General features: G+C 32.4%; 1 protein-coding gene across 1 annotated transcript; it reads right to left on the bottom strand.

The window, feature by feature from the left end:
- Positions 1–25,226, bottom strand: LOC124924378 (aspartic proteinase 36-like). The gene is made up of 8 exons (XM_047464422.1): positions 24,976–25,226; positions 24,771–24,900; positions 24,459–24,688; positions 24,090–24,311; positions 23,845–24,007; positions 23,687–23,760; positions 23,510–23,606; positions 1–246 (listed from the first exon to the last, which is right to left on the bottom strand). The coding sequence occupies exons 1-8, from the start codon at positions 25,224–25,226 to the stop codon at positions 1–3; spliced, it is 1,413 nt and encodes a 470-aa protein (XP_047320378.1).

Genomic DNA, 25,226 nt, shown 5'->3' with positions numbered 1-25,226 from the left:
TTATGATATCATGGCGATTTCTTCAGAAAAAATTGTGGAAGACACAATGGAATCAGATAAGTGAGATTTCGAGTAAGTGTTTCCATAATCTTCTTTTGTCCGAAGAAATGATTCATCGAAAAAATGAGTCACCATGGACACATCTGAGATCGCCAAATGTTTGGGAGTTCCTCTATTCAATCCTTTTCCTTCTTCTTGTTGCTGGATATCTCGTTCGTACACATCTTCTCTTTGTTTCCCGGGCCTCTAGTGAGTTACAGACAGAGTTCGAAAAGGTCAAATCTTTGATGATCCCATCATCTATGATTGAGTTGCGAAAACTTCTGGATAGGTATCCTACATCTGAACCGAATTCTTTCTGGTTAAAGAAGGGGTGAAAGGACCTAGAAGTTTCCAACCGTGAACAAGTTGAAAAAGCAAGAAAACTTGGTCTTTTTGAATTAAAAAAATTCAAATGACCAAATAATGACATAAAAACCAAGGGATTATTTAATCCATTGGCCTAAAAATGACATTAATGACATGTTAATTGGAGATAATTCCCTTTTAAACATTTTCATACGTTAAAAGAAGAATTATTCCTCAAATGTGTATGTAGTTGTAGATAGACCCATCACTTGTGCATTTGCACAAGGACCTCTTCTTGAACATAACCCCATGCCCCTAAGCTGCACTATCTCTTTTACTCACACACCCCTAGGTTGTCCATTCAAGAACCACCCTAAGAAAATACTCATTCTTGTTAAATTTAGCCTCGCTAGTTCAAGAACGCAGCTGCACATTGTAAGCTTCTTTATCTACTTTTATTGTCTTTGCCTTTTAACATTATTGATGTTAGAATAAAGAGAAATTGTATTGAATGTTATATATTGAATTACATAAGTTATGTGTATTATATAGACATTACATTGAGCTTATAAGGAAACTAATAATATAATATTGATATAATATAATATACTAATGATATTATCACAATTTATAATATTGTGATAATATCTTAAATTATATATTATCTTATATTCTAACATCCCTCCTCAAACTCAAGATGGAAAACGCTTGATCAACTTGAAATTGAAGACGAGATGATGAAATATTGATGTTGTATTCTTCAAACTTTAAAAACTCGTGAGCTCCATCTAGTTAAAGGATGGCATTGTGTTGACGGATAAACCAACGAAGAGGTAGAATCCCATGGGAATAGAATGCTGGGGTGAAACAACAAGCGAATGAACTCCGAAGTTATTCGCGAGTCTCGAAATTCATCCAACGACGGGATGACAGTGTGTTGCATTAAAGAAAACCAGCGAAGAAGGTATGTAGAATCCCATGGGAATAGAATGTTGGAGTGAAACAACACCTGTAAAATCCATTCTAACGAGAGAATGACAGTGTGTTGACTAAATAACCAGTAAAGGAACACATATAATTGGATTAACACCAAAAAATATTGCATTAACTACTGGAATAAAGCAACAACTGAAAACAAACTCACAGAATATGATTGTCGAAAAAAATAAGAATATCAACATAATTATTTGAAAGAAGAAAATATTATTAAGAGATATATAGTAATAATACTTAATAAAAAATTATTAGAGCCCTCCATCAATGGCTAAAGTAACCATTGATGGAGGCAGCGGAAGACTATCACTTGATTGACTCAAGAACGATAATAAGGCTCTAATACCATGTAAGAATAGATAGAAAGAGAAATTGTATTAGAATGATATATATTGAATTACATAAGTTATGTCTATATATATTATATAGACATCACATTGAGTTTATAAGGAAACTAATAATATAATATTGATATAATATAATATACTAATGATATTATCACAATTTATAATAATGTGATAATATCTTACATTATATATTATCTTATATTCTAACAATTGAAATGCTCTGTCTTTCCCTTTTTCCTTTTATTATGTAATTGCATTCTTGCTTTCTAATTTAGGTTTAATTATGTATTTTGTTAGGTAAATATGTGATATATAAACTAACTTGTAAATAAATTTAACGAAAACACAAACAAAACAGAAACTAAATGCAAACAAAGGTCTCTACAAAGGTCTCTTGATCTAAAGATATTTTGAAAACCAAAATTGGCCCTTAAATTGGCCAATTGAAGGATCCTCAATTGATAAATTCTAATTCGTGTTTAAATTTACATTCTTCTCAACTAAAACATTTTGGCTCAGAAGAATTATAATTTAATATTGGATTGGGGACATTTTACCGAAAATCATTCCAAAACTTAAAATCTAACAAAATAAAAAAATATTAATTTGGCTTTGATTATTCATTTTGATCTTGATATTTCGATGTTAAATTTAGGATTTTACTCTATATTATTATTAATATGTATGTTACTAACAAGTCTATCGAGTTTCATTAAATTTGGGGTCCATTTCGACCACTATGTAGTTAAGTTTTTAAGGTTAGGTTAGAAAAATCGGAAAAACAACAAGTGTGTTGTTGTAACGGTGCATCGGACCGAAACAAACCTACAGGCGCGCTGAAGGAGCATTGAACCTAGAAAAATGCACCCTAGACCGAGTGCGGATACCAATCGACCGAGAATTCCTTGGGCACGCTGAAGCTGATGCCTTCCCGACGCTTCCAGCGCTTTCGGATGCTACTACACGCATATGACCAAGAAAACTAACAAAACTCCGCGTCTATCTATATTTATTAACACTTAGGATAGAGAAAACACACCCTGGGTTCGCTGCTATTTTACACCCGACCGAGAAAATATGTTCTATTCTTTTATGATGTTTAGGATTGAGGAATCTTCTTTATTGTTGATTCCTACCCCCGGTAGCTACACCCGACCGAGAGGAAGTATGCCCTTTCATGCACCCGATCGAGGAGCTGAAGGCTCTGATTTCTACACCCGATTGAAGTCTGCTGCACACCCAAGACCGATGAAAATGAGCCTTCTTGACATCCGTCAAGATCGATGATTTGCACAACTGACATTTTGGTACTCGATAGGAGCCCGCTTTACACCTAAGACCGAGGAAAAGGAGTCGCTTGACATCCATTAGGACTGAGGAATTAACACCTAATAAAAGCTTGATGCATGTTGTCGACCGAGATTTCTGCACCAAAGTCCATTTATTTTATATATTTTCTGTTTTGCTTAGATTTAGGTTTTGATTCCTATATTTGTTTTTTAAGATAGGTTTATGGGTTTGCTTGATTATAGGTTAGAATTAAAATTTAAAACAACCCTAAACTAAAATTGAACCAATATATGAATATAAACTTCCACAAAGTTAATCACTTCAACAATCTTTAAAAATCAAAATAGACTTTAGCCAACTTAAATTTTGATAAATAATGTGCTTAATCTTGATCTTTTTAGGATAACCATACTTGTGAATTTATTTTCCTAGACTCACAAGGTGTCTTTTAATTTTTTTTTATTCAATTCCTTTCATTTCATACACTATTCTTAGAATAAATTTTAAAATAGAAAACTTTAAATAATAAAGTGTAAGAAATTCGAAAATCGGTCAAAATTAATTAGTAGAGACTTTCGGAGCGTTGTGGGACAAAGTGTCTAAAAACTATTCCCCACACGTAATCAAACACCGTACTCACATATCTTAATATCCTAATTATTTAAATTAGGTGGAGAGTCTTTACACTAGTGAAAAAAGGGTAAAAAACGAGAGTAAAAACTCTTGGTTTTGATCGTATAACTTTCGGTATAGACCCAATACCGAAAGTTTAGGTAACTCTCGCCATGTCTCGGTATTAACTCTTTCGTTAAAAATAATTGGGAGTTTACCGAGAGTTATCGTATAGTTTTCGGTTTAGATACTCGAGAGAAAAACCGAAAGTTTTCTAATGAACTTTCGTTTTTTCTTCAAAGAGAAAAACCGAAGGTTAATAGGAAAACTTTCGGTTTTTCCATTTGAAGAAAAACCGAAAGTTAATAGGAAAACTTTTGGTTTTTACCTTTGAAGAAAAACCGAAAGTTAATTGGAAAACGTATTCAATTAATTCGAAACATACTAGAATTAGTTGGTGGGGGGAGGAGGGGGTGGTTGATACTACCTCATAAACATTTCAAAACTCTCTAATCTTGCATTCAATTCTAACATTTCCTTCTTCTATTTTGCACTTTTCCTATCCATTCTTGAAATCAATTCTACCTTTTCCGCTTGTATTTGATTAATCGTTTGAGTTTTTTCTTCATCCCTTTTTTTCAATTCCTCCAGTTCCATCGCCATTCTTTGATTCTACTCAAACAATCGATCAGTGGCTCGTTGAAAATTGTTGCCACTTCAAAGATCCTCACAAAAGTGTGTGGGTCGGACGCCTGATCCCATACCGAATACTCCCCCATGCTTTTGGTGTCCGAATACTCTCTCCATCAACTCAAAGTCGAATATTTCTGGTTCGTTACTTCTTACTTCCTCCATCTCAACCTGCACATTTGAAATAAATTTTCATTTATATAATAAATAAACTTAGCTATAAGTAATTTATTTAGATTCAATTCACTTACAATTTTCTCTTGCGCTAGTTCGTCCAGGATGGGGGTTGGGTTTTCTTTGGTAGCTTTTGGGGGTACGGGTCCTCTTGAACACTTCAACGACAGAGGGTGGCCGTCCCATTTCAAAAACCTGTTGAAATAAATTATTTATATAATTAATAACAATATTTATACTAAGATATTACAAATAATGTACTTACCAACTCTTCTTCAACTTGTGCAAACGGTCTACTTCCCGTATGATGTAGGAATTTGAGCTTCTTTCTGTTAACAATATTTGTAAGACTGTTTTTATGCATTTAAAATAAAAAAATGAAGTTAGAATAATTAATATCAGATTTTATTTGAATTATGAAACCGTACCTTAAATGTTTCCGTGAAGTAATATTTTCGACACACAAATTCCCAATCATCTCGGTTGTAGTCTCGTGGAGGATTGACAAGTACCGCGACCTCGTCTCCTTGATGAATTCAGATATAATCTCTATTCAAATCTGAGCGTCATCTATCCCATATTTGTTTGGCGTGTGCCAATCCGGATCTTCGATAATCTTGAATAGAACCTTCGGTACACTCGAACGGATCCTAAAAAATAAATTATTCAAATGTTATAAATGAGTATTGAATTATTAATGTGTAATTAAGTAATGATTACCGTCATAACAATCCAAATCGAATCCAATTGATCAGCACTTAATGCATTCCACTTCAGGAGGCGATGTGAGACGGCTGAGGGATCCCGCACAGCTGACCCCAAATGTCTAAACCACATTGGTCTTCCATCGCCGACACCGCCGGGCCTCCCATCTTTTGCTCTAAAAGTCAGAGTAATCTTTGTCCCCGATGGCCCCCTCGATAGCGCAATATTCTTGTTCTTCCCCCGTCTCTTGCGGGAGGAAGATTCTTCAAAATTATCAAATTCATAATTAGATGTAAATCAATACAAACAATCATCACTAAGTGTAAACATGTTACTTGTCGATGATGGTTCGGGAGTGGAACCGTGCTCCTCCTCGTCATCCTCCTCGTGACCCTCGTCGTCAGCCTCATCGTCATCCCCTATATCAACAAACGTACTCTCAACAAACTTTTCAGCCTCAGCAGCATCATTATCCTCGTCTGCCGGGTGAGCAGTAGCTATCGGCTCCACAACAATAGGTGCTTGATCTCTAGAAGACAATTCTCAAAGCCTTAAGTTTTCTGATTGGGAAAGTAAGTTTTGGTAGTGCTTTTCCAATTTTCTTGGTGTTTTCCTCATAGTCTTTCAAGTTTCTTTACGACTTTCAGACATTCTTAATCCACCATTAATATAAATGAGCGAATATTTGAAATAAAGTAGTAATAAGAATGAATATAAAGTAAAGAAACATAAATCTACCTAATTAATTAATCTAGACTATATATTTGTAAACCGCGGTTTTATTTTTGTCATAATCTTCCAACCGGGTCAGGCTGACATATTAGGGGCGTATAATACTTATTTTGCTTGACTCGCCAATATATACGGGTCTTGACTTTGGGTTTTCAAAATTCGGTTTACATTTATACTTACGAAGCCATATTTATCCACTTTCCTCCGAGTGTGTATCAAACCACTTACACTTGAATAAGACAACTCATTTGTGAGAAAAGTATTATACTTTGATTATATCCGTTAAAACTCCGTAGTATGACATAGTTTTAGACCCGTTGTACCCTTCAACAACCACCCCACTATTTTGAGTGGTCAAACCTTCGTCGTGTTTTTCTGGACAGAATTTGTATCCGTTTACTTTACACCAAACACACATAAACGAGTACATACTTGGACCTTCTCCTAAGATCTTGAGGTCTCTTGATATGTCGTTAATTTCTGCTAATTAAGCGACCTATATATATACATTCCCGAAATGTAGTCGTTAAAATAAATATAAAGTTATTAGATATGGTTTATAATTTACTCACTCTATGCTTGAAATAGGTGGCAAACATTTCAACACGGGACTCATTGTTATTGCAATACTGCATATAATCTCTGCAAATAGATCGAATATTAAATAGCATACTCTTTAATGCTAATTAATAACAACAACATAGAATCTTACATGTAAAAAGGTTCTACTTCGGGGCAATTTTTCAAAATGTATGAATGAGCTGTCACTCGATCGCTATAATCCAAGTTGTATACTTTTTTTCCGTTAGATAGGTCTTCCAACGATGAAAATAATGAAATGCCCGAGATTTCAGTTTGTGCATTTTCTTGGTCTTCTTCCTCCATATATCTGACACATAAACTAATACTCTCATTTATAAGATAGCTCTCGCTTATAGAGGCTTCGAGGTGATTATTATTCTGCAAATATCTTTTCATTGTACCCATGTAATGTTTAAACGGATACATCCATCGATACTGGACAAGTCCCCCAAATAAAGCCTCAAATGACAAGTGAATCGGGAGATGCATCATGATGTCGAAGATTGACGGTGGAAAAATCATTTCAAATTTGCAAAGTGTCAATGTAATATTCATGTACAATTGTTCGAGGTGCGCTTGAATCAACTCTTTGAAACACAACAACCGAAAGAACCGAGACAAATTTACTAACGCATCATACACATTATCTGGAAGTAATCCACGGGTTGCTAAAGGAATAAGATATTCCAACAAAATGTGACAATCATGACTCTTTAATCCCGAATTTTTTTTCTCTTCCAAATTTACACAACCGCCGATATTTGAACAAAAACCATCAGGCAACTTGAGATCTTTCAAGAATTTACAAAGACGTTTTTTATTATCGGATGTCAAAGTGAAAGGCGCTTCTGGATAATGAACCACTCCTTCATCATTTATAGGATGTAACCATGATTTTATACTTAAAAGTTGTAAGTCTTTACGGGCTTTAGGACCATCCTTAGTCTTCTCTTTCACATTCATTATTGTTCCCAACACGCTATTACAAATATTTTTCTCAATATGCATCACATCCAAATTATGTCTCAATAATAGTGATTTCCAATAAGGTAAACGGAAGAAAATGTTAATTTGTTCCAATTGTCTCCCCGCATTTCATGATATATCTTAGTTTTCTGCTCAGATCCGTAGTAAGAATTATGTCTTCTAGGTCTCGTGCTTGCTCGTAACTTTCTTGCCCCGTTAACAATTTAGAGGGCTCTCTATAATCTGTTCGACCATCAAACGACTCTTTATCCCTTCTGTATTTGTGCTTTGGTGGAAGGAAGCGTCTATGACCCATGTAACATTGTTTGGAACCATGAACCAATTGAAGAGATACCATGTCGTTGTACAACAGGGATAATTGAATTTCCCTTTCGTACTCCAGCCTGATAAATTCGCGTAGGCGGGAAAGTCGTTAATGGTCCACAACAACGCCGCTCGCATGTTAAAATATTGCGAGGTGTGTGCATCAAACGTTCTCACACCAGTTTGCCATAGTTCCATCAACTCGTCGATCAATGGATGGAGAAATATGTCAATTGCATCTCCCGGACTCTTTGGACTCGGAATTAACATAGATAAAATGAAATTGCTAGAATCCATGCAAGTAGTGAGTGACACATTATTAGGAACGAGAATAACCGCCAAACACTGTATGACTTTTTCCCATTTGTAAATGGTTGAAACTCATCGCTTTATAAATCTAGTCTTACATTTCGAGATTCCGACGCAAAATCTTTATAATTTTCATCAAACGTTTTCCAAGTTAAAGAATCAACGGGATGTCTCAACGTATCACTATCAACTCTTCCTTCCTTATGTCATCTCATCATTGGAGCCGTTTTTGAGGACATGTATAGTCTTTGCAGTCTTGGTATTAGAGAGAAATATCTCAACACCTTTTTTGGAATGAATTTCCCAATTTGATTTTCTCGAACTGCCCCACTTGTTTGGTCGACTTTCATCTTGAAAGACCGCAAACTCTACAAGAATCTTCATTTTTTTCGTCCTTCCAAAATAACATACAGTTGTTCTTACATGCGTCTATCTTGTCATATTTAAGCCCGATATCAGTAATGAATTTTTTACTTTCGTAGTAGGAGTTTGGCAATTGAGCGTGAATCGGTAATATATAGTCTTTAAGCAGACGCAACAACATATCGAACGAAGAATTTGTCCATTGACAGACATTCTTTATGTGAAGTAGTTTAAGTAGTGCTAATGATTTCGTTATTCGAGCACCTTCAAACAATGGCCGTTTGGAATCATCAAGCAATTTATAAAATCTATGCGCATCTTCGACTGGTTCATGGTTGTTCGGGACATCATTAACGTTGGAGAACATATCGTTTATAAAATCGTGCATATAACGTTCTTCATTGACCTCTTCATTAACTGTATTATTCATCTCCGTACTCGGATCGTTGAATTCCGGCACGGCATCATCCGACTCATCATCATCATCATCCAAGTCATCGACATCGTCGTCGACATTATTATTAACCACTTGAGTAGTACGTCTCTTTTCTCCATGACAATACCAGTACTCATAATGAACATTTATTCCATAAATGATGAGGTGAGTCTTCACATCGTCTATTTCCATAAATGGCGTGTTCAAGAATTTCACGCAATGACATTTCACTGTTTGTCGGGATGTACTACTAATAGTAAACTCAAGGAATTTGTCAACACCTTCCTCGTAATCTGGATGATCTCGACGTAAGGTCATCTAGCTTTTATCGGGTACTTCCATCTTTCTAATAAAATGGAAAACAACCCGCATTATTATTTACTTAACTTTATCTAAATTAATTAGGCTTACATAATTCTAACATAATCTCTACCTAATCTATCGTTTATCCAACCAAAATTCAACATAATCTAACATTATCCAAGCAAAATTCAACCTAATCTAACATTATTCAACCAAAATTCCACCTAAACAAACAATAATAAAACCTAATCTAATATTATTTCATTCATACACATTTCAAACAAAATCTAATCCAACATAATTTTATTCATACACAATTCATTCAAACATATAACAATTCTAACCTAAAATCAAATCTAATTCAAACCAAATCTAATCCAACATTATTTCATTCATACACATTTTAAACCAATAATAATCAATTCATTCACAAACCTAAATCTAACATAATCTAACATAAATCAAACATAAACTAACATCAATCAAACTTAAATCTAACAAAATATAACATAAATTAAACCTAACATAAATCAAAATTAAATCTAACATAAACCTAAATATAACATACATAAACCTAAATCTAACATAAATCAAACATTAAACTAACATAACCTATAAATAAACCAACAATAACTAACCTTGTAGGAAAAGAGCGACGAAGAAGAGCGGCGTCGTTCGTCAATGGCGTGGGAGGCGGCGGCTGTAGGTCGATCGACGGGCGGGCGACTGAAGGTCTAACATGAATCCAAAAAAATCAAATTCTAACATTAATCAAATTATTTCAAACCAAATCAAACATTAATATAAACCAAATCTATCAAGATCAAAATAAACTATTGAACATATAACCTAAATATAAAATTAATCAAACTATTTCAAAATCAACCTATAACCAAAATCAACATCAATATACAACCTATAACATAAATCAAAGTCATATAACCTAATATATAACTTAATCTACCAAATCATCCTAAATATATAATAAATAACCTAATCTAACCAAATATAGCCAAAATCAACATCAAAATACAACCTATAACATAAATCAAAGTCATATAACCTAATATATAACTTAATCTACCAAATCATCCTAAATATATAACATATAACCTAATCTAACCAAATATAACTAAAATCAACATCAATATACAACCTATAACATAAATCAAAGTCATATAACCTAATATATAACTTAATCTACCAAGTCATCCTAAATATATAACATATAACCTAATCTAACCAAATATAACCAAAATCAACATCAATATACAACCTATAACATAAATCAAAGTCATATAACCTAATATATAACTTAATCTACCAAATCATCCAAAATATATAACATATAACCTAATCTAACCAAATATAACTAAAATCAACATCAATATACAACCTATAACATAAATCAAAGTCATATAACCTAATATATAACTTAATCTACCAAATCATCCTAAATATATAACATATAACCTAATCTAACCAAATATAACCAAAATTAACATCAATATACAACCTATAACATAAATCAAAGTCATATAACCTAATATATAACTTAATCTACCAAATCATCCTAAATATATAACATATAACCTAATCTAACCAAATATAACCAAAATCAACATTAATATACAACCTATAACATAAATCAAAGTCATATAACCTAATATATAACTTAATCTAACCAAATCATTATCAACATATCTATATCAGCTTTAATCAATTCACAGATACAAATAACAGAGAATGAAATTCGATTGTAACTATAGGAAACTACAATAATATGAAATTAAACATAAGAACTAGACCTAAAAGATTCAACTGTGTTCATTTCTTCAACTGAATAATGACGTATTTATAAAATAAACCTAATAAAAAAATCTAACCTTCAATCGGATAGGCGGAGAAGGTGCAGCGGCAGATACTCAGCCGGATGGATGGAGGAGGTGCAGCGGAGGCAGCGTCGTCTTGGAGGCTTCGTCTCGGCGTCGTCGTCGTCTTGGCGGTTTCAAACGGGGAGGGCGGACGACTAGGGCGAAAAGAAAACGGGGAGAGAGAGGGGCAGAGCGGAAAAGAGGTTTTTTTTATATTTTAAATAGATCATTTCTGAAAATTTTATATAAAACTTTCAGTTTTGATAAGGGTCATTTCCGAAAATTTTATATAAAACTTTCGGTTTTGATATGGGTCTTTTCCGAAAGTTTTATATAAAACTTTCAGTTTTGATAAGGGTCATTTTCGAAAGTTTTATATAAAACTTTCGGTTTTGATCAGAGGGTCATTTCCAAAAGTTTCATATAAAACTTTCGGTTTTGACTAATATTTCCGAAAGTTATATATCATTAACTTTCGGTTTTACCACTTGACAAATTGTTAAATTAATTGGTTTCTCACCTTCTAATGACTTTGAACAACATTAGTTTAACACATTTGATAACCTTAAAAACATTACACAATCCATATGATCAAACATTACACACATTCATAGGATAATCAAACATAAACATTCATATACACTTCTCTATATAATCAAACACAATCATAAACATTTTAACATTAAACATAATCTTAATTTTTAAAATACAACACACAATTATTATATTAGTTAGGAGTCTAGATTGGAAAGTAAAAACCAATTAATATAACAAATTATGAAGTGGTAATTCTGAAAGTTAATGGTAAAACTTTTGGTTTTAATGGTTATTTCCGAAATTTATGACAATAACTTTCGGAATTACCATTTCACAAATTGTTAAATTAATTGGTTTTTAACCTTCTAATGACTTTAAACAAAATTAAATTAACAAATTTGATAACTTTAAAACATTACACAATCCATATGATCAAACTTTATACACATTCATATGATCATCAAACACAAACATACATATACACTTCTTTATATAATCAAACACAATCATAAACATTTTAACACTAAATACAATCTTAATTTTTAAAAAACAACCTACACTTTATTAGATTAGTTAGGAGTCTAGATTAGTAGGTGAAAAATAAAATAATTTAACAAATTAGGAAGTGACAAAACCGAAAGTTAATGGTATAACTTTCGGTTTTGATGGTTATTTCTGAAAGTTATACCATTAACTTTCGGAATTATCACTTTTTCATTTGTTAAATTAATTAGTTTTTCACATTTTCATGACCTTGAACAACATTAATTTAACGCATTTCATATCCTTAAAACATTACACAATCCCAATACATCATTAAAATTAAATTTTACACACAACCTTAATATCATCAAACACAAACATACATATATATACTTCTTTATATTATCAAACACATTCATATACATTTATAACATTACCCTCAATCTTGATTATTACTTAATAACACAAATGATGCGATTAAATCGTTTTGACCCAAAATTACAAAAAATCAAATAAAATATGGAATGAATACCGAAAGTTTATTATAAAACTTTCGGAAATAACTATCAAAACTGAGAGAATTTCAAAAATCTCTCGGTCCTAACCTTAAACAGAAGATTTTAAGGAAGGGTCAAAACCGAAAGTTTATTAGAAAACTTTCGGTTTTGACCCTTCCCAACACTTATAATTTTTTCAGCTTTTTTTAAAGAAGGGTCAAAACCGAAAGTTTATTAGAAAACTTTTGGTTTTGACCCTTCCCAACACTTTGAATTTTTTCATCTTTTTTAAAAAAAGGGTCAAAACCGAAAGTTTATTAGAAAACTTTCGGTTTTGAACCTTCCCAACACTTAAAATTTTTTCAGCTTTTTTTAAAGAAGGGTCGAAAGCGAAAGTTTATTAGAAAACTTTCGATTTTGACCCTTCCCAACACTTTGAATTTTTTTAGCTTTTTTTAAAGAAGGGTCAGAAGCGAAAGTTTATTAGAAAACTTTCGGTTTTGACCCTTCTCAACACTTTGAATTTTTTCAGTTTTTTTAAAGAAGGGTCAAAACCGAAAGTTTATTATAAAACTTTCGCAAATACCCTTTCCCAACACTTGGAAAAAAATTCAATTTTTTTGGGGGAAGGGTCAAAAACGAAAGTTTTATTGAAAACTTTCGCAAATACCCCTTCCCAACACTTTCGCAAATACCCCTTCGCAATTTTTTTGGAGAAGGGTCAAAAGCGAAAAGTTATTTGAAAACTTTCGTAAATACCCTAAGTCAAAAGCGAAAGTTTTTCAACAAACCTTCGTAATTACCCCATTTTTTTTTCCAAATTTGACAAAAGTATAAATCAAACATGTTCTATAATTTTCTAAAATAAAGGCAAATTCAATAAATAAAGGAAAACAAATTCATAAATCATATAAATAAACCAAAAGATAATAATACATCATAATTCAAAGTAGACCAAATCTTTCATCAGTTCGAACGAAAAAAATTACACATAATAAATTAAACACTAAAACCTACTAATTAGTAGATGAAGGGGGAGGAGGGGGTGGTTGACATTTCCATGGCCTATAGTTTGACCCTGAGGAACATCATCATCACTATCTGAGTCTTTAGCTACATGTGGCCTTGTCTTATCAACATCATGAGACAATTCAAGACTAGAAAGATCACGTATGTATGCATCAAGTTTTTCACCATCTTCAAAATTCTCCATTGTCTGATCTTCAAAGAATACCATATCTCGGCTTCTCAAAACCTTCTTGTCAACTGGGTCATAACACCTGTATCCCCACTTTTCATCACCATACCCCAAAAATATGCATTGCCTAGTTTTTACATCTAGCTTAGACCTCTCATCTTTTGGAACATGCACTAAAACTCTGCAATCAAAAACACGTAAATAGTCATAATTAACATCTTTACCTGACCAGACGCTTTCTGCACATTTATTATTCAATGGCTTGGAGGGAAAACGGTTGATCACATACACTGAAGTGCTCATGGCTTCAGCCCAGAAATGCTTAGCCAACTTGCATGGGAGAGCATACTCCTCATCCGTTCCAGCATTGTTCTGTTCATCCTCTCTGCCACACCATTTTGTTGTGGAGTCTTGGGCACAGTCTGTTCATGTCGAATACCCTGCTCTTTGCAATAGTCATCAAATGAGCCTATGTACTCTCCCCCGTTATCTAACTGCACCCTCATCAGTTTTCTTCCTGTCTCTCTTTCAACCAGCTTGTAAAAGACCTCAAACCTTGTTGCAACCTCATCCTTGGACTTTATAGCATATGCACAAACCTTCCTAGATGCATCGTCTATGAAGGTTACAAAATAGGAAGCACCACCTATGGATTTAATCTTCATAGGACCACAAACATCTGTATGAACCAGTTCAAGGACATTATTTTCCAGTTCAACTTTTGACTTACTGAAGGAGACTCTGTTCTGCTTATCCTTCAAGCAATGCTCACAATTTTCAAGATGAGCATCCTTGAGATTCAGCAACTCATTCCTCTTGATCAAAACATTCAGCCCCTTTTCACTGATGTGACCTAGTCTCTTGTGCCACAACTCAGAGGATAACTCCATCAAAACAGAATATGCTGCATCATAGACAATTTTCAAATTTGTCTTGTATAAGGAACAACATTTTTTATCTCGTGCAACAACCAATGAACCCTTGCTTAACTTCCATGCTCCACCACTAAAAACATTATGATAGCCTCCATCATCGAGCTTACCTGCTGAAATCAAATTCATTCTCAAATCAGAAACATGTCTTACATCTCTCAATGCTAGGAAACAGCCCATGTTTGTCTCGATTCTAACATCACCAAGACCAACTATCTTGGACACACCACTGTTACACATGCGAACCTCACCATAATCACCAACTTTGTAGGACTAGAAGTAACCTTTTGTGGAGTAATATGGAATGAGGCACATGTGTCAACAATCCATGCTGTTTCATTTGAAGATGTGCTAAGACAAGAGTCTTGACAGTTAGAAGCATATGTCAGTTCACCATCTGAAGCATAAACAAATGTATCTGCACTCTGTTCTTTCTTTTCTCTGGGATACACTATACCCTTCGCTTTATCATTTTTAAATTTCCAGCACTCGTTTTTCCAGTGACCCAATTTGCCACAGTAATGGCAAGAACCATCCTTCTTTGAAGCTCTAAACTTGCTTCTAGACTTGCCCCTACTTGAACCACTTCTATTATCCTTTGATCTTCCTCTATCAGCCACCAACATATCACACTTAGATGGTTTATCCCCCTTTCGATTCTTCTCATCAAGTAAGGAACTGGTGACAAATATCATGTTGACTTTACCATTTGGTGCTGAGTTACTGAGAGTGATAATAAGTGTCTCCCAACTTGCAGGCAAAGATCCAAGGACTAAAAGTTCTTGCACCTCATCATCAAAGTTTATCTTCATATTACTCAACTGATTCAAAATATTTTGAAATTCATTCAAGTGCTCAACAATTGATTTATTATCAATGTACTTCAGATTCACCCGTCTTCGTACTAGTGCTGCTTTATTTTCTGCTAACCTCCCAACATAGAGAGCTTCAAGTTTGCTCCACACACCATACGCCGTAGTCTCGTTCTCAACACGGTGCACAACATTTACACCAACCCAGGAACGAATAAAGCTGTAGGCCTTTCTATCTGTCTTTTTCCAATCAGCCTCTTTTGTAGACTCAGGTCTAATACCCTCATTTTCAATTGCTTCATTCAAATCATCTAAAACTAACATATCACTAATCATCAGTTTCCATTGCCTGTAGTTTGTACCATTCAGACTCACCATATCAGGTCTAGATTTCCCCATTATTACTGCCTTAACAACTGACAAAACCCCAGCAAAGAAACCAGTTGATCTCTTCTATGAATTTCGCCAAATAACCAACAGAGCACTTTGCTCCAATGTTAAAACAAATAACCAATCAATACTGCTTTGATACCACTGTTGGGTTTTGCAACAGCAAAACAATGGATCTTCTTCGAAATCAAACATGCCCTGCTCTCAAATGAAAGAAGTGATTACACTAGGAATGATTGGACTACTTCACAATCAAAAGCTCCCCCAATTTTTCTCTCTGGATCAGCCAAAGAACAAAAAGAAGAAGGAAACTAGAAAACCCTAGATCTGTAATTCACTCTCTCTCAACTTTTTTCTGTTAGGAGAAAAATACCAAAAAAAAGTATTTATACTCTAACCCGTTTTCATAAAAGAAAACTCTGACCCGTTTACCCAGAATTTAAAACTCGCCCGCAATGGCAAGGAACACCGAAACAATTTCTCCCATATATAATAACTTTGAAGACATTAAACATCTTATTATGTGTCTTAGGTGTGAAGGAGGATGAATTTACTTCACTAATCCTCTTACATTTGGTTGAGATTTGAAACTTTCTTTAAATTTTAACCGACTTCACACATCCTCTTACATGGTCAGTTCCAGGTTGGGATTTGAAGCTTTCTTTAAATTTTGGCAGAAGTTCAATGACTTATGCCAAAGTACATTCGTAATTGTATCGCAGTTGATGTGAGGCTTGGGTGGCTGTAGTCACATTGACTAGTCTGAAATAATGGGCTTTTATCTACGATATGTTTTGTTGCATTATATGGCTAGAACGAAAATGAAGAATTTCCGATAACTATGAACACGATCAATGAAGTTCATTAACAATGTCATCAACATAACACTTTCTAAGGTGAGATCCGGTAAAATGTGAGCTCGTCAGGTAATTTCATTGTTATCTTGAAAAATCGTACTGATTGATTTTGAATTTTTGTTTTTACTTAAGTTTTTCAATTTCTTTGTTTTTATAATTCTGTTTTTTATATTTTTCTTCAACATTTTTCTTGTAATGTTTTGTTTTTACGTTTTAACAACACTTTTTTTCTAATGAATCATTTAAAAAAATTGAAACAAAAAGAAAAAAGAATATATCAATTTATAGGAGGCAAGTTACAATTTTATGTTCTTCTAGTGCAAATTCCTTAGTTCAACCTCCTCATTCAACCCAAAATAAATAAATAAATACATACACTACCAAAACAAATTAATAATAACAAAACTATTATATTTATTTAATATAACTAATAAAATTTTGTTTAGGGCATCCCAAATCTTAGGGTGGTTATTATCGATACCAACAATGCTATACAAACTTTTGTATATATAAGCAACCAAACATTACACACACTGAAATCAGGAACCTAAATTTTCACCATAATTTGATTCTACTTCATCTCCAACATATCATGCTTGTCAAAATGACAACAAAAGGCATTGGTTACTTAGCTTGCATTAACTATATATATGTAGATCTAAAAAATCACAAATGTAATTCCAATTTTAGTTCCACCTAAACCAAGTAGAAAATTAAATTTTACTAAAAATTTACATTAACTTAAACATTGCAGCCTCACCTCTGGACAGGGTTTGGTCATCGACTCAATCTTCGCCTCAAGTCTTCAACGAACAATGGAACAAATTATATGCTCATAAAAATAATGTCAAAATAAGAACATTCACTACAACAAAAATGACTTTCGGCGACGCTTAAAAAGACTTCTGCCAACCTTTAAAAGCGTCGCTAAAAACATTACCGACACTTATTCTTGCGTCGCCAGAAGCAGGGTGGGCGAAAGTTTTAACAACGCTTATTTAAGCGTTGGCAAAATTAAAAAACGTCGCTAAAAGTCTATTTTATTTTTAAACTATTTTTTTAAAATTTGTTTTTTTCTATTTTCATTTTAGATGTTATTTTTTTATCTCTACTATTATCACATTTGCCCTTCATCTCTCAAGTACTTGATGAACATAACCCTAAACCCTTAGGTTGAACCCATAGTCCAACACATTATAACCTTAAAAACACTTCAGAAACTAATGAACTCTCTCATATTTTATATACCAAAAACTTCTTCTTTTTCTCCAATGTGGGATAAATGTCATATTAAAACTTCATAAACTACTGAACTCTCTCATATTTTACTTTTAATTAAATTTAAATAATAATTAAATAAAAGACATATATTAATAATATTATAAAAAGTTTAAAAATGATGTTATATAAAAAATATTAATTAAATTTTAATGTTAACAAAATTTTAAGTCAAATTTAATTTTAAGAAAATTAAAAAATTAAAAAAAAATATTTACAAAGTTTAAAAATAAAACATAAAAATTATTAAAATTTAGAATATTTAAATTATAAGGTTTTAACAAAGTTACAAAGTTGGTATATAAAAAAAAAATAAAGGTGGTGGTATAGATATAAAGGTTGGCAAAAGTTTTTTTCTTTTAATTTTTACTCACGCTTAATATGGGTTGGCATATAAGGGTCGCTGAAAGTATGTTTTGTTGTAGTGATTATGTCTTCACGGTGGTACACTAACATTTAAATAAGAAAACTAAGTTATAGATTTTATAATTAAGTTTGTGTCAGGGTTTATTACTCGATCTGTATTGTCAAAGGTGTTAAATAAAAAATCATACATTTATAAAATAATAATAATAATAATAATAATCTCCTCGATCAATACAAAAATTATTTGAAAACTTCTCTATTTCGATACTTATTTTTGTTGTTAAAACTAGAGATTTGTTTTTTTTTGTTAATGTGAAAAAGAAATGAGATTAACTCAAACTATTAGGGGTGAACATATCTTGATGGATCAAATCTTAATCAGGCCCGGTCAAACCTCAATCTGGTCCGTCCGGCCCGACCCAAGAGGAGGCATGCTATGGCATTTATAGGACCTCAATGGCCCCCAAAATTGTCATATATATATATATATATATATATACTATAATTATTTATTTAATTAATAAATAAATATTATTATCATTTATTTAGTATTATTAGGGCCCAAAATTGGCACCTAATATTTATTTGAATTGAGTCTACCATTCTCAGGGTTGGCCTGAACTCACTTCTAACTATAACTTATCAAACTCACCATATGAATTTGTGTAAGATAATTTGATTTGTACATGTGTTTAATTTGGATTGGGATAAGTTATTCAAATTATCCAAATAAATTAAATAACTTTAATTACGAATTTTCACACCACTAATCTATTCTCTTGGGAGATAGGGGTTTAAGCCCAGCCATGTATTCTTTTTCTATGTTTACATTCCAACATTGAGTCAACATGACAAGGTGACGTACTCACTAATTTTTCAAAATAAACGCCTCAAAAGTGGTTGTTGTAGATAATAAGGGAATTCTAGAAATCATGATCTAGTTAAAATATGTGTAAAAAGAATGATATTAGCTGTATTTGAAGGTCAATCCGACTGGTGAGGATTTTAGAAAGGTTGTAGAGGATCGAGTTTCACACTTCGAGTTGGGACGAAGTTTAGGAGGCCCCATTGTTGGAACTTATAAATATGAGAAATGTAATTAATGTTGTAAATACTGGATTCTTCATTTCTTCTTAATCAATCAGTAAGCATGGATGACGAAGATCTATCACTAAGCGAGGATGTGAAGATCTACTTGCCGGCGGGACCGTGTAAACACGAAGAATTTGATACACGTCCTATTTGTAGAATTTGATGCATTTACTATTTGTATGGATACATTTCACAGTGTTGGTAACTTGGTGACCATGGTATGGTATATAGTACGCCCAAATCAACATATTTTCTGTTACTGTTCATGTCAGTTATTCATAATTCAAATTCTTTTGCCTCTAAATTTGAAATTGGGAAACAAAAACGCACTGCAAAAACCAAGAATGCATGGAATGCTGGATGAAAATGTTTATATGCTTTGTAGAAAAAATGATTATTTTCTGGCAACCCAATTCACCTCTGTTATGAACATTGCTAAAGAAATGCAGTTGTCTTCCTTGTGGGCATTTATATGGTTTGTCCTGCATCATGATTTTTATGAGATGACTGAAGAAACATAAACACTGTTAGTTCTTTGAAGTTTTTATTATCTTGAGGTAAAATCTTAGTTTTTATTGGCTCCTCAGTTACTTATTTCCTTATGTAGTGTCCTCAATGTAACAAAAGATTCACATTGAAAGATGTAAGCTAAATTTATAGACAGGCAGTTGTGGTTGATCAGGATTTAGTCAAAGTAATGTCATTCATTTTCATTTTAAAGAGATTTTAACTGATTTAAGATAATCTATTTAAGTTCAATTATGATCCAAATTCTTGTTACAGAAAGCTCAGTTTCTTGAAACTAAATGCAATTTCCTTGCGAAGAAGGTAAGAGAGGTTACTCAATAGTATATAGAATATCATCCTCTCATTCATCTACTACTATTTTGTTTGTTGTGTGATTCTCATATTATTTACAAAACTGAGTTAATCTTCTTGTTGCAATAATGTTATAATATATACTATGTAGCTGAGTTTCGCAAAAATTACAAGTTAATTAAGCACCTTTGCATGTTCTAAGATTTATACATATGATTAACAAGCAAATAAATTAAGACAACTTCTATATGAAAATAAAAGACAATAATATTACTCAAAGAGTATGTATGGCTCATGAGTACGTATATAACCTTATTTCTTTAGAGAAGGTTAATTGATCATGTCTTGATCGAAGTCAATCATCTTCGACCATTTGCGTTTCCAACATGACTCACAAGGTGTAATATTATAACTTGATAGGTCCTGCTGTCTCAAGGATGTCCCAAAGGCTGAACCATCCTTCAAAATTAGTTAAAAAAGATGGTCTGCTGTCACACGAAAAGCTAGCTTCTCATCCGTTGGATTTATGAAATGGGGATCTTAATTGCTTGCGTTCGTTGGATGCCTTTGATTCAAGGCCCGTTGATCTATGTTGATTGCCTCTTTGACTCTACCTAGGCATGTTTGATTCTCTCATTGATCAGATTTTCATCTGGTGTGTTTGCATATTTTGTTTTTTACAACAAATACACATTAACACAAAATTAATACAATGTTTTTTTATATCATCTATTTATTTATTTATTTATTTATTCATTCATTTATTTATTTTGGGTTTTATATTTTTTGGAAAATACTTTAGGTTTTATTTATTTACATTTTTCAGCATTTAATTAAATCGGAATTTGATAAAACACAATTTCAACCAATTATTTAATTTTAAATCTCGGGTAAAGAGTCTTTTATAATTTTTCATAAAACATATTTTAATAAGCTCGATATTTTTAAAAGTTATAATTTTTAGGAGTAAAAAATGAGCGTTTATATGATTCATATGTCAGAAATCAACACTTTTTGTAGCATTATCACAATTGAAATAAAATAGATGACAATAATTAAAGTTGCTAAAAAAGAATTGTGGTTTAATAAGCTAGTAAAAGTAAAAGAATACAATAATGAACAAGGTGGAGTTGAGTTATTTTGTGACAGTCATAGCATCATTTATTTGAAAAAAAAAATGAGGTCTAACTAAGGTGAGATTTCACAAAAATATAGATTTTATCACATCTTGTAAAATACTTTTACAGAAATTCATGATACCATTAAGAATACAACTGATATGTTATGAAACCAATTACTAACAAAAAGTTCAATTATTGTTTGGGATTGTTGAATATCTTAAGTTGTTTAAAAAGGTAGTAGGCCATTCCACTTGAAGTGTTAAATTATATGGTTTCATCACATATATAAACACATTTTAATTAAAGTTTAGAGTTAGTGGACTTGGCCTAATGTTATTTAGTCTTTGTGATATTATTTATTACTATAAAAATAATGTAATATATGATTTTGACCCTAAAAGCGAGATTAATATAATCGACGACACTCCAAGATCGACATAGACAAATTAATCGAAAAAGTATCGCGGAAAAACTTTTGAAAAATATCCCTAGTAGATATGAGAACTCACTCCTAGGTAAATAATAATGAGTCGTTTCACATGATTAAAAAGGATAGGGGACTATTGTTAGAACTTTCCCATTGTTTGGTCTTTATTTATTGAAAGAATGAATGTTATATTCCTTTAAGATGCAATTCATTGTATATACAAATTTGTTTGTGGGATTTTATGTCTAATGTTAGTTGAGACTCTTTCACATGGTTAAAAAAAGGATGGAGAACAAACTTTACCATTGCTTTTTATTGATGGAAGAGGAGGACCACTTATTTATTTATTTTTGCTTCAAGATGCTGCAATTTATTATAAGAAAATTTGGTTGTCTTCAGGCGTCTTAAATGCTGGAATTTGCAAATTATGCTCAACTAGAGGGAATATGATCTTCTGATCCGAATAATTCTCAGTTCCCTCACATGGGGAGGCAAAACAGTCATTTTAAATGTTTTTTTATTGTTTTGCCCTCCCTGTGAGAGGGAACCGAGAACCATCCGGAACAGGCAACTCCGATCCGATTCAAGAGACTCCTTGAATCCGAGAGAAACATGATTTTGGTCCTATCTTTTCTTTAATTAATTTTGAGTCAAAACATAATTACTCTCAGCTTGATTCTTTTTTCTACCTACCAATTTGGATTTGATTTAGTTGTGTCAATATGGTAGAGGAGTCTTTAACCATATTGAATGTTGAGTCTTATATTTTCACATTTATGAGTAGAGTGATTCTCTGGTCTCTACTGCCTAAATCATGAGGACTTTAGGGTTTGGAAAATAATGAGGTTTGGATTCCAATTTTCATTTTTTTTATCTATATGAATTCTTTTTTGATTTTTCTATTTTGTTTTTTGAGTTGCCACCCTTTGTTTACTTTATGATTTACTAATTAAAAATTAAAATTATTTTCTCAACAAAATGAAGAATAAGAATAATAATTTAACTGAAAGAAAAATCAATCTGAAATATAACCATGTTCATTACCATCCATTTAAAAGATTGAGATATCATCATATGATAAATACAAAATAATACAATAATTTTCACTTGAAATATGATAAGATGAATGACCAAATAAACAATGATAAAAGTCCCCCTTATTAATTATCCGTGCAGATCTAACCAACAATACTTAAATATACCATACAAGACAAAGTTATGATAAAAATATATGAACCGGTTATGAGTGTTTTTAGTGCAACACTTGGTGGTGTGAAGACATGCATAGGCATTGAACCTAAAATAAAGTAAGAGTACAAATGAACAAAAGACAATGGAGATAGAAAAATTATTTAATTCAACTTACAGTCATAATTAACCCATCCAACTCGATAGTGCACCATATCATATACTACAATCTTGTTTTTTAACACAAGATCTGCAAACTTAAAATAGGTTTAATTAGAAAAAAAACATATAAAATATTAAATACATAATTTTCTTAAACTAACCTCCTAAAATGGATAAATCAGTGCCTGAATTCAGAGATCTTTGGATGCCCATGCACATAATATGCTGAGACAAAATATGCGTAAAATTTAGTCTTTAGACACGAAATTTAAAAATAAATTTATAAAGTTTTTAGAACTCACCTTAACGTTACCATTTAAGAGATAGTCTTTAGGGGTCAATACCATCGATGCTCCACCGTCAAAATAAAATGCAATTGAAGGGAAAATGGTGATTTCACTGTACCAATTCACATATTCAAATATAAATAAACAGTAGAAAAAATAACTACTAAATTTTAAGTCTAATATATAAAGAACCTGTTGGACAACTGGTAGCATTGGTTTCCATTTAAAACAACAAGCATACAATACGGTGAAACTGCAATGTTTACCTAAAAAGTTTAAAATTCACGTATTAAATAACGATAACTAAAATTGATCTCATAATGATTAAATAGAAAAAGATATAAACTTACCGCACTTATAAGAGCATCGTATAAGTCTGACACCAGATACAATAAGGTGGTTCCCGAATCAACAATAATTTCGCGAGTACCTGATGTGTTGTAAGCTTGTGGGTTAACTGGTAACAACTGACCATTTACAGTGATACTATCCAAATATAAATTGTAGTAATTCCTGTTAATATTGTAGTTCAAAATTAATAAATGTTCAACAAACCTAAAATATTGATAAAAAAATTGTAAGAAATAGTACTTACTTGGTTGTCACGAGAGGGGTATAGACCATACCCGGTTCAAAAATTTCACCAAGGACTAAAATACCGCCGCCATCTTCTTTCAAACAATGAGAGAAAATTTTTGGAATAATTTGTTTGTACGATAATTGTGCTATTACAGATGGATATTTGTGACCCAACCCAAAAATTCCATCAAGGGCTCGATATTCATTAGCTATTCGCCCCTCTACATATGTGCCACACCTATTATTTAACGCATCACATGTTAACAATAAAAATAAACTATATATGACTTTGAATATATATATATATATATATATATATATATATATATATATATATATATATATATATAAACAGTTTCAAATTGCATGAGAAAAAATAACTTACCCGAAAATCACATTTTGGTTTTCTGTGGTAGAAGGTCCTAAGATCGTGTCGAGGTGGATAATATCTGTTAAATAGTAACCTGTAGCGACACTTCCGTCTCCATAACTCTCCACAAGTTGACAGGGACTTGTATTATTCTGACAAACACCAAGATTTGGACATATATTGTTGGAACAATTTAGCAACGAAGCAGATTTTGAATTGGTGGGATCAAATTGGTGAAGTTCAACCTACACATATGGAAAAAAAAAATTCAATATCAAAAGAAGAAGAAGAAATTTGAGAGATGACTTAGAACAATGAACCACTTACACCTAATCGAGAAGAATGAGGGCATCCAACACAAGGTTTACATGTAATCCATAGATCGTCACTCCCAGTGTCGATGATAACGTTGAACTCTTTTGGAGGAGTTCCCAACTTTATCTTCGTATAATATAGTCTGTAAGAGAACAATACAAACAATGTTGTTAATTGTCATATAATAATATTTATATATAATAATTAATTATAATACCCTGCCAAACTAAGATCGTAGGCTCCAGACACTGAGAAATTCACTGGGGCAGTACTCATTCCTATTAGAATTCCACGTTTATGGTCTCGAGATTTTAATGCATCCAACCCCACATTGTGCGTCGAAAAAGCTTTCTCGAGATTGAACACAACGCCTGTCATGAATTTAGTATCGTCGCAAGCAACAAATAAAATCGTTAAAACAATGACAAGAAGTGAAAAGATCTTGTCCAAAGGCCAGTAGATAGTCAT

The sequence above is a fragment of the Impatiens glandulifera genome, chromosome 2, assembly GCF_907164915.1.
Source record: "Impatiens glandulifera chromosome 2, dImpGla2.1, whole genome shotgun sequence".
Classification (NCBI taxonomy): Eukaryota; Viridiplantae; Streptophyta; class Magnoliopsida; order Ericales; family Balsaminaceae; genus Impatiens; species Impatiens glandulifera.
The sequence above is the reverse complement of the archived record's forward strand: the minus strand, read 5'-3'. Positions and strand labels throughout refer to the sequence as shown.